This window comes from Sinocyclocheilus anshuiensis, unplaced genomic scaffold (assembly GCF_001515605.1).
Source record: "Sinocyclocheilus anshuiensis isolate Anshui unplaced genomic scaffold, SAMN03320099.WGS_v1.1 scaffold1160, whole genome shotgun sequence".
Classification (NCBI taxonomy): domain Eukaryota; kingdom Metazoa; phylum Chordata; class Actinopteri; order Cypriniformes; family Cyprinidae; genus Sinocyclocheilus; species Sinocyclocheilus anshuiensis.
The window spans coordinates 662,144-673,895 of record NW_015552641.1 but is presented as its reverse complement, the minus strand read 5'-3'; the positions used below and the strand labels follow the sequence as shown (position 1 = coordinate 673,895).

The following is an 11,752-nucleotide window of genomic DNA, read 5'->3' as shown; positions in this document are numbered from 1 at the left end:
CCTACTTGAAAATCTCGGAAACCGATAATCTCGTAACACCGGTAGATGGCAGTCTACTAAAACGGACAGGCAGAAGAAGGAAGAATATTCTGTATTTCTTTCTTCCAAATTTATGCACACTCCACACTCCAGATCAGTAGGTGGCGGTAATGCACCTCTTTCGCTGGTTTGCCAAACCGCCATAAAACACCAGAAGAAGAAGAAGAAGAAGGAAGAATATTGGCCCTCACTGGTCACTGTAGAGGTGGCGGGAACATGAAACAAGTTAGGGACAGTCACTAACATCTCTGTTATGTAACGTTAGTTAAATCGCATGACTATTATTATCCTAACAGAAAACGTCTTTTAAGTTGAATTTCACTCAGAGGAGAATGTAAAACAGGCGGAATCTGATAATGGACGCGGTGCGGTGCAGTGTGGAGTATTTATCAGAGTTCAGTGACTGTCAGTCACACTTAGTGCGCGTTATTCAGGACGGCGTGAATCTTTTCTTGACCCGCGGAGACCGAGATGTGCTCATATTCAATATCCAGGAGAGGAGAGTCACGGCAAGTGGACGTTTGTTCTCACTTTTGTGTTCAACTATACTACTTTTCTGTCTCCATTCTCACTAAATACATGTTGTTTTTCAGACCGTGATGCTGTTTGAAGCCTCAGTGATAAATTTTGCATTAAGTGACGATAAACATCGACTTTATGCACTTTGTGCGAACGGTGGGCTTTACTGCACCCCTTTACCACCACAGCTCAGGTAGTAATATATAGATTATATACAGATTACTGTTTCCGCGATAAATGATCACTTGCTATTAAATATGTATGTACGTGTGTAATTTAATTACAGCAAATAAACGTACGTATTTATTGGAAAACAGACCACCAATACTGATGATTTATGTTGCACTACACAATTTTTTGTCCAATCGAATGCTTTTAAGAATGAAAATTCTGAACTTGTTAGCAACTGTAACCAAGGGGCGGTGCTTAGTAATTTGCAATTAAATTCAATGATTAATATTACTTGTTGAATTCACGTTTTGTTTTATTAAATAAACTAAATACAGTCATAATATGAAGTCTCCTAGCTGAGTTGCTATAAAGACATTTCTTTCTTCCCATTGGAAATTTGACCATAAATCCCAGATAGTACAGGTACGTCTGCAAGACGTCTGTTAAAGATCTCTTCATCTGGAAAGCATCTGCTGTTTACAAACTTCTGATAAACGTCTTTAAGATGTCAGTTTTACCTACATTCTAAATCATAAACATCTTAAAGACATTTTCTAAACGTCTATTTGACATCTGATAGCAAACGTCCTATACATGTATTGCACATGAGTAAACTTTATTTAAAAAATAAATAAAAAAAACGTCTTGTAGATGTCAAATAGACGTCTCCGTGATGTACGTGTGCTATCAGGGAATGCACCATCTCAGGAAAGAAAACTATTCATCAAGCAATTTCATTGGGTCTTTAGATTATTTCTAGTGGCATAGATATGCCAATATCTAGAGTAACTTTAATGGTGAATTTTTGGTTTTGTGATTTTAGTTTTCCATGCCTTTTCCCTCCTAGTTCTTCTGTCCGGGTGAACAAAAGTCCTGACAGTGTGCTGTATACTGTACCAGATGATTCAATTGTCCTGAAAAATGCCAGCCTACAAGCGTTCACCATAGTTGAGAAGATCCTTGTGACGCTTAGCCTTCACAAGTCTGTCTGGAGTTTTGATCTCTACGAAGAGACTGGATCCAGACCCCTTCATAAACTTGCATGTTTCCAGGTTGTAACTCTAAACACATGCTGTTTAAACTTAACAGACAAAGAAAAAAGTGTGAGTTCACCTCCAGTATTGACTTGCATCTACCCCGAAGGATCCACATCAGTCAGCACTGACCAATCTGACCTCCGTCCCCATCTTGAGCCCCATCTTTTCAGGCTTTTATTTGGAGTGGACGCCTCTTTAGTCAATTCTCCAGTCATTCTGTGTGGTTTACCTGATGGACATATTTGCTGCTTTCCTTTGCTCGTCCCCAACCTGGCTGGTCCTACAGGAGAGCAGAGATCTCCAGTCAGAGTCCTCCAGAGCTTAGAGCAGCCAGTCGTATTTATTGGAACCTGCATCTCTGGAGAACACGGACCTCAGTGTCTTGTTGCAGTTGGTCAAAGAGGCAAACTTCTAATTGTCAGAAGTAAACAAGCAAGCATGGAAGGAAAAAAGGCAGATTATAGTAAGACTGAATTAAAGTGCTTTCATTACACGTACATTCGCCATTGCCCTAGTCTTTATTTGATTTGAGAGTCAATGATATACAAGAATGTCCACAATAAAGATAAGGAAAAATATATTCAAAATCTAGTAAACATGAGCCAATTTATTGGAGATGTACTCGTTTCGTTTTCACACTGGTCTCATATGGTTTGTAAAACCTTTCTACCATTTTCAGGAAAAGTTTCAGTTTAATGACTGAAAAGATGTCATGTGGTGTGATCATCAAAAACAAAGTAATGAAGTTTTTCCTTGTTTTGAATACATATGCGTGTACATTAATAATTACTTTCAAAAAAGTTTTAAAATATATATTTTCAAGGTATTTTTTAAATCCATTACATGTATTATTAATAAATATGAATACGGTTTTGGAGAGTTAAACCACATGACATTTTACAACCTGACCTAATGTTGCCTTGATTTGGCAGACCAAAAATTGCTAAGCAGTGAAGCAGTTTTTATTAAAATATTTATATAAGAAATAATAGTAAAACATTATGCCAGACTACTTGTGATTTTCTGTTTAGAATAATTTTATTTTTTAATGAAGCTTTTTTTCCCCATCATTTTGCTATCAGGATGGATGTATCTTTTTGACTGTATATCCCTTAAAATATAAAAATTACTGTACTCATACTCATTTTGAATATATTTTTTAATAACTTAAATTAGTTTTGGTAATCTGTAAATTCACTTTTTATAGGCTTCAATGAGCATAGTGTACGAGGACCAGTGCTGTGTGCCTGTGTTGATGATAAGCGGCTGTACTACAGCTCTCTCAATGATCTACACGCTCTTCAGCTCACCACAACATCTTCATCAGAAGCAACAGGAACTGAGTCCCAACTGCAAGCTCTGACCTCTGACAGTCTTGGTGTATGCAGGGCTATAGCACTTGCTGGGCCATATACTAACCCCACAGGTACAGTACATTAATTATGATAAATCTCTATGCTGTTTACCGGGCTTTTGCAGTATTTTAAGTCACTAACACAAAGTGTTTGTTTTCAAATTTTAAGGATCTGTGCAGCTTTTGGCAGTATCTTTGAGCGGAAGACTGCTTCGCGTGAACCTTCCTCAAGGATCTGAAAATGTTCCCAGGTTGCCCTCATCTCTGGCAGGCCAGAGAGTGAAAGACCTTCTGGCTTCCATCGCAAACATCTGGGAGAGGTCTGTTTCATGCTTCATCATTGAGAAGACTACTGGTTTTCTGGCGGCAAAAGCTAAATGTCACTTTTTGTTTATTTTGATTTATTTAAATTTTAGTTTATCTTATAATCATAGTTGTTCTTGAAAAAAATCAAGTTTTTATGAATTTATTTTTATTTTTTTTACATTTAAAATGGCCAGAAAAATATTTTCACGTCATTGACACTTTTTTTCTTCTGCAGGGCGGAATCCTTGAAACACAAGCTTCAGGAGAAAAATGAGTCTCTCAAACATCTTAATCAAGTCATAAATGTTTGCAGCCTGAGCCTACTGTTGGACAACCATGGGAATGAAAAGGTGTGTAATATGGGCACCAAGCATCCAATCAGCTGTTGTGGTGTAGCTAGATGGAGCTCGTTGCTCCAAAGAGACTCTTTGACTCTCACATGTGTGCTTGAAAATTCAAGTGGATGTACACTGGAACATGGCTGGACTTTGTGCATTCAGGTCCATCCATTATCCAAGGGTCCAAATATGGAAGGCTCAGCTAGGACATACTCATTCCCATTCATGAAACTGGATTCTGGTCAGAAACTTGATGTAACCATTCCCCTTGAAAGCACTGGCGGGCTGTCTCTGCCAGTGAAAGTCTACTGTTCTCTTGTCTTCTCCCTTTCTGCTCTGTTTAGTCCTGAAGCATCTTCTCCTGGTGTTTCCCAGCTCCTAACAGAGATGGGCTCCATCAGTGCACCTTTGAGTACTTTAACAGTTGACTGGCTTGATGCTTTAAGGCTAGATGGAACATTTTCTAATTGTAATATCAGACACAACACTGTCACAGATGGCATCCAAGCCTTCCTGCGTTCCAGAGGAGCGTTAACCAGAGATTCTGATACTACTACCAAGTCAGGACCCATCACAGTGATGGTCAGGGTATCATCACAGCTTCTAAATACCAAACTGCACCTCTCAGCAACCAGCAGTACAGAAAGATGCATGTCTGTGTTAAACTGGTTGGTATCACCTGAGGAGAGAGGACAAATGTCAGTACAAAGTCCAGTGGTTTGTGCCTGCAGCCCAGATGGATGCTCTGTCAAGCTTCTGGTCAAAGAGGTGCTGACTTTACACTACTGATTATTTATTTATGATCATAAAGTCTAATTTAGAATGAGTTACCCATGTCTTTCCTCAAGGTAACACTGGGAGATTTCTGTTCTGATGGATCTCTTGAAGTCTTGGAGATTCGGGTGGAAGGTTCATCTGTGGCAGCGGTGTGTGGACTGCATCATGCCATTCTAAGGTGCCTTCAGGTACTTTTATAATAAAGTATTTCCATTTTTCAAACATGGACTTACAGTTGAATCTAATTTACAGATCATGACATTTTCAACAGGTCTTGCTCAGAGACTCGGCTGTGAAATGTGTTCATACAAAACAGCTAAAGGCACAGAGCTTGTTTGAAGCTGTACGGCATGTTGAGGTAGATCTGATTTCCTTCAATTTATCTGTTTATTACACTTTTACACTGCGATTAGTATTGATTCATGTATCAGACAGTTTTGCTTAAATCACATACAACAATATAATTTTTTCTATTGTCAGTCTCTTTATAAAGACCTTCAGGATGCTCAGAATCAAGCAGCTCTTGGTGGCACAATGAAGACGAATAAGAACTCTGAAATCCTCTTCCGCATTTTTCTGCAGCTGAGGGCAAATCCACTGGTCATTCTCTGATTGAAGTACACCATCATAATTCTTTATTGGATATATTTTTAATACAGTAGAGTTTGTTATTCCATACTGTTTTACTTTTAGGATACAAATCCCATGCTTTCTTTTTTTGTGTGTCCCATTCATCATCACTTATTCCATAATCAATAAAACACTGTCTATATAAACAGAGGTATGGAGAAAAGTACAGAGGAAAAAAACATTTTAAAAACTCAGGTCTACACTTGTCCTGAAGCATATAATTCATCAAAACTAAGTATTTACCCACAATAGAATGTGGGTAAATGCAGTCTGTGAGTGTGTACTAAAGTTTCTGTCAAATAAATCCACATATTTGATACTTTAGTCCTCTGGTTGTGTCTCCAGATTGAAAAGCTTTTCTCTGAGCCGATAGTATCTTCCTTCTTTGGTCATGAGCTGCTGGTGTGTTCCCTGCTCCACATATTTTTGGACAATAATGTTGATCCAGGATCAACAAAAGATGTTGATCCAGGAACATGTTGCACTTGGTAAAATCACAGTGACCACATACAGAGGTATGGAGAAAAGTACAGAGTACAGAAAAGTACAGCACAAACCTGCATTTCTAGATTGTGTTGTTAAATCTACATGAAAGGCAGTCTGTAAGTGTGTACTAAAGTCTCTGTAAAATGTGAAATACATCAAAATATCTGATACTTTAGTCCGCTGGTTGAGTCTCCAGATTGAAAAGCTTTTCTCTGAGCCGATAGTATCTTCCTTCTTTGGTCATGAGCTGCTGGTGTGTTCCCTGCTCCACGACTTCACCTCCCTCCATGAAGATAATGTGGTCTGCTTTCTCTACAGTCTCCAAACGATGAGCTATCACCAGTACTGTCTGATCCGTTATGTTATTGAGTACATCTTGAACCTGGACAACAAGATCATGAATAGATACTAAGAACCTCAGAATTTATCATGTTACAACAGCTTAAAAATAACATGCAGCTGTTTATTAAGATATTAGGATTTTAGTATTAATTCCAGAGGAGTCCGTACAGCTTGTTGTGTGCTGCAGTCCATGTGGCTGGTGGCCTCATCCAAGATGAGAATCTGTGGGTTCCTTATCAGAGCTCTGGCTATGGCAATGCACTGCTTCTGCCCTGCGGACAGCCGGCCACCACACTCGCCAACATCTACAGAGAAAGCGTCCAGATTTAACCTACTCGTTTATAGAGTTTTTATGTTATTTATGGGAATGCACAATATTTCGGTACCATACCGATTATCTGACAATCTGCCTAGTTTTATCTACCTGTGTCATATCCTTGTTCCAATTTACATATGAAGTTGTGTGCATTGGCTTTCCGAGCAGCTTCTTTTACTCTTTCAAGTGGACAGTCCTTTAAACCGTATTCAATATTATATCTCACAGAGCCAGAGAAAAGCACAGGATCCTGGGATACCATTGCCACCTAAGCCAAATGAAAGAGAATTATGTATCAATTTATAAACTACTACTCATTTCACCAAACCATCCAACAGAATTGGTTGTTTGCACATCTCTCCTCAAGTTAAATGGTTATAAATGCTGGTGTAATATTCCTTGCCTTTTTATGCAAGTACTGGTGTTGGTAGTGGTGCAGAGGTTCTTCATCCAGTGACACCTCACCCTCTTGTGGCTCATAGAACCTCTGCAGCAAGCAGACACAAGAGGTCTTCCCACCACCAGAGGGTCCTACCAATGCCGTCAGCTTCCCTGGACTCAATTCCAATGTAACAGACTGCAACAATTCAACAATGAGTCCATGCAAATTCCATTAGTGCTCTGATCTGCTTTTGCACTATTAACCAAAGCCTACCTTAAGTGCTTTTTCATTAGGGCGGGAGTGGTAGGAAAAGGTGACCCTCAACCTTCTCTGGGGCCAAATCACCTGCCTCTCTCATCTGTGGCTTCCTGTCAAGCAGCTGGAACACCTTCACTGCTGATCCCACAGTATTCAGCATGTCTCCGTAGATATATACAAGATGCTGAGAATATAATGATGGACCGAGTTTAGTCTCTCTAAATGAAGAGTCATATTACTGTAAAATTCTACTTGCCAGTCATACCTTCATGTTGGTCACCATGTCCTTCTGATAGAACACAAATGCAAGGAGGCTGCCGCTGCTTAGCTGTCCAGAGGAGATGAGATTTCGGCCTTGGAACAGCATTGCTACCTTCAAGCCTACTGTAATGAACTACAATGCAATGAAAGAAGAATCAATGAAATAGAACACAATTTCTATTTTGGAGACTGGCGCATGCAAATCAGGACTGTATATGATTTACCCTGCGTATTAAGAGATGGATGGCACTGTATATGCCTTTACGCCTCAGAATCTGGAGCTTCCGGTTGAGAGTCTGTTCATATCGCTGCTGCTCCTGATGCTCTGCCTTAAAACTGCGCACAGTCTTCATTGACCCAATGACAGAAGATGCCAGCTCTGTAGTCTCTGCATTACAGTCCTGAAGCTCTTTGGCTATTGTCTGATAAGAAAGGTGAGACGCTATGAATTCATTACGGTTGTACCCCCAAGTGTTGTTGTTGTTTTTTTATTTGTTGAAAAGAGTTTTCAGGAGAGGCCAAAGCACAGCTTTATGAAGCTGTGTGAAAGTAATAAGGAAACCAACATGAGAAGGTTTACTAACCTGAGAGATGTTGTTGTATGAATTCTGAATGAAAGCAAGAAGTGGCATTTCGATGCAGGTGAGGAGGGTTAACTGCCAGGATAGACGCAGCATAAAGAACAGCATGCCACATGTCTTCACCAAACTCCGCAGTAACACATTCACATTCATGGCCACAGAGCGTCCCATTTTATCAGTGTCAGAGATCAAACGTGATGTGAGACTACCTGTAAGAGAGAAAATGTTGTTTCTGAGGCATGATTTTAAATAATATATTATCACATATGCACTATTTAGTAGCTTTGTCTACTTTCAAAATCATACTCTAATATGCAGCGGAATGCAGTCTCGCAAGACGTGTTTTTAACCTTCTGAGGATCTTCAGTCAGTTAGGAAGAAGTTTATGTATGAATTTTTAAAGTGTTTTACTTTTTTGGAATGGTAAAAAACTTAGTGACTTGTGGCACTTGCTATTTGAAAACATACAAAAAATTGGTTGATTCTGAGGCAGCTGGGGATAAAGAGTCGATTCCACTCGGATGAATCAAGTCCTCAAAAGAGCCTATTCAATTATACTGTGGTAAGAACTCGAGAAGCGTTTTTTTTTGTTGTTGAACAACTTGTTGATTGGATTTTGAGCATTGCACTCAAAAGTGGAGGCAGATGAATGCAAGCTTGCAGGGGTGGGGTTTAAGCTGAAAAAAATGAATGGAGAAGTCTGGAGAAGTCAGTCGTTTTCACCGGAAGATCCAGTTTTGACATTTAAAAAAATATTAAACATGACTGAACTGTTCACAATGACATCTAAAACATGCATTTAGAAAATAGATAAAGAGAATTTTTATTTCTCTGGAAAATGTTTACTTAAAGACAATTAGCACTAAACTTCAATTGAAGTGAAGGGACAGGTACCTGGTTTGTTTTCTTCAAAGAAGCTTATCTCCTGCTTCACGAGGTTCTGGAACAGCATGTGTCGTATTCTTTTGTTGAGTCTGCTGAGGCTACACATGAACATCCCGCCGCGCATACCACCGAACATAGAACTTAAAGACACAAATGAACAATTAATTCCAAAAACAAAACCAGTTTGTACAAGGCGGCATTCGTTTTTAAGATATTTGCATGGCAGTGATGTTACACTGACCTTCCAAATGAGCACAGTGCCATGAGTCCAATAGCCCATGAGAAATTGGTGTGCTGGTACTTTCCACTCAATACGTCAATAACTTTGCCAATGCAGTATGGGATGAATGTCTCAACTATAAAAAAAAAACAAACTATTTTGTATTACTCTGGATCTAGTTTCTTCTATGTAGATAAAAGATGCACTGAAATCAGGTTTTGGATTTAAAATCAAGAACTAATTCAGACAATATTATAGTTTCCTCAACCATGAGAAACACTCACACAGTGCTGCCAGGCTGAGGAAGAGGAATGCAGCCCCTAGAAGAAGATAGTCAGGCCTGGAGTATCGAATGACCCTCATCAGGAGTGCTTTGGCCTCTTCATCTTTCTTCTGATTTCTGGTACCCTTAGATGATCCACCATGTGGGAAGGCCATCTCCCACACCATATATATGAGGGTAGATGTAGCTAAGCTCAGGATCACCATGCCAGGATCAGGAACAGGAGTGAAGCCTCTCACAGTACCGTGCAGCATTGTCTGCATACTGTCAAACACTGGAGGTAGGAAGCTCAGTAGGGCTACCCAGTGTTTCAGGAGAGGCTGAATGCTGTTGTCAGCAAAAATCATGCTCAATGAATAAAGCACAACACAGCTGATGGCCCTGAGAGCCCACAGGCACCATAGATCCAGACTGCCCTCTCCATCCAGCCACAGCAGTGCCGTCCAAACACAAGCCCAGATGACAACATCACAGCACAACAGGCAGAAATGCACTGCTGCAGTTCTAAAGATGGGGTGAGCCTCTGAGGTCATCTTAAAACTGAAAAGATAAAGATGATGAATCAGATAAACCAGTCTAGAATGGTTTCAAAGCCTGGTCACACTAGTCTGTTGGCTGGTTTTAGAGGGGTTTTAGCTGACGGGAAAGCTGGTCTCTTAGTGTGACCAACTGAAAAACCATTTAAAGCTACAAGCTAAGACTAGCAAACCAGCTTAGGCTGGTTTACAATGTTTTCAGAGGCATCAATCGTCTCTAGTGCATTTAAATATAGGATAAGCGCTAAACAATATAAAGAGATACACAATATAAGTCTTCTGACCATTAGCTTCTCTCGTTGCATTTTATCGCAAGTTCACGTTTGGTTTCACTTTCACACTTGTGGGCGGTGTCAAAACTGGTTTTCAGTTCCACTACGCATACGAATAATGAGAATCGATTTAGAAAACACATTTAATAACCGCATAGTTTGCTTAAAACGAGGTAGTGTGCATAAAAAAAACGTTTTTATCTCATATTGCTACTGTATGTTGTGTGTATGACGGATTATGACGTTGTACGCTACGTCGGCTGGTCGACTCACCAGCTGTGGACGCTGTTTGGCGCATGTTCTTCAAGTGGTAGAGGGGTTTTAGCTGACGGGAAAGCTGGTCTCTTAGTGTGACCAACTGAAAAACCATTTAAAGCTACAAGCTAAGACTAGCAAACCAGCTTAGGCTGGTTTACAATGTTTTCAGAGGCATCAATCGTCTCTAGTGCATTTAAATATAGGATAAGCGCTAAACAATATAAAGAGATACACAATATAAGTCTTCTTACCATTAGCTTCTCTCGTTGCATTTTATCGCAAGTTCACGTTTGGTTTCACTTTCACACTTGTGGGCGGTGTCAAAACTGGTTTTCAGTTCCACTACGCATACGAATAATGAGAATCGATTTAGAAAACACATTTAATAACCGCATAGTTTGCTTAAAACGAGGTAGTGTGCATAAAAAAAACGTTTTTATCTCATATTGCTACTGTATGTTGTGTGTATGACGGATTATGACGTTGTACGCTACGTCGGCTGGTCGACTCACCAGCAGAGAGCGCTGTTTGGCGCATGTTCTTCAAGTGGCCAGCAGAGAGCGCTGTTTGGCGCATGTTCTTCAAGTGGCCAGCAGATAGCGCTGTTTATCGAATATCATCAATCATGTGGGTGATTTCATAAATATGCAGCCCTTTGTTTCACTCGTGACTCGTGAGCAAGTGTGTAAACAAGGATTTTAACAATAAAAAAAGCTGGCTCCAACATTTACTATCATTATAGGCATTTTCTAAGCACATATATAGCAATATAGTACATTTATTTATTCTCTTTTTATGAGAAAACTTTTCAAGGCATAGCTATATATAGCTTGCAATAACAGAATGCAATTGATTAACACTTAAATACATTTAATACATTCTTTGTCTGATAGAATATGTTTTCTATTTTTTTAAACGAATCTGTGGAATGACCAAAAATGTTGGACTTTTCTGCAAACATAAACCAGAAAGATGAAGATGGGTTTACCTAGACAGCTAAGTAAGATAAGCCAAACCATAATTGCTTATTGTTAATAATTGCTTACTGAAAACAAAACAAAAAAATAATAAAACAGAGCATTTGTCTGCGTACATCTTTATTATTAAATTTAAATTGAGTACAGAAATAAATTTTTATTGTAGTAAATACCTTGTATTATACATTGTTATATAAATGATACTCTCTCGGGGGTAATCATAGCCCTTTCCGCTTATATAAGCTGGTCATTTGCTTTGGCAAAGTAACAACACAACAGAGCAACTACGGCAACCAGCAAGAGTTTACATGAGGAGTTTACATACACTGTAAAAAATGACTGTGAATTTAACGGTAAAAGACTGTAAAAATGCTACAGTAAAAACCTGTTAAATGGTTAATGGTAAATTCCCCTTCTTTATACAGTGAAAAACTGTATTGGACATTACATGTATTGGACACTAATTTTACGGTAGTATTCCGTTTTTGGAAGTGAAAAAGACCGTATAATTTACAGTGAATAAC

The 11,752-nt window shown here is 39.2% G+C and overlaps 1 protein-coding gene and 1 pseudogene across 2 annotated transcripts; one reads left to right on the top strand and one right to left on the bottom strand.

Annotated features, from left to right (window-relative positions):
• Nucleotides 1–201: 201 nt before the first annotated feature.
• Nucleotides 202–5,350, top strand: LOC107666926 (Fanconi anemia core complex-associated protein 100-like). 2 transcript variants are annotated; one of them, XM_016458455.1, is made up of 9 exons: nt 202–548; nt 633–751; nt 1,577–2,229; nt 2,974–3,192; nt 3,290–3,440; nt 3,662–4,532; nt 4,613–4,729; nt 4,813–4,899; nt 5,022–5,350. In XM_016458455.1, exons 1-9 carry the CDS (start codon nt 396–398, stop codon nt 5,151–5,153), a joined length of 2,502 nt encoding a protein of 833 aa, XP_016313941.1. In that variant the 5' UTR covers nt 202–395; the 3' UTR covers nt 5,154–5,350. The 2 variants fall into 2 exon arrangements, with proteins under 2 accessions (XP_016313941.1, XP_016313942.1); XM_016458456.1 differs by lacking the exon at nt 5,022–5,350 and having other exon boundaries at nt 4,613–4,719; nt 4,794–4,879.
• Nucleotides 5,351–5,597: 247 nt separating this feature from the next.
• On the bottom strand, nt 5,598–10,212 carry LOC107666928 (antigen peptide transporter 2-like; annotated as a pseudogene).
• Between the last annotated feature and the right edge of the window lie 1,540 nt (nt 10,213–11,752).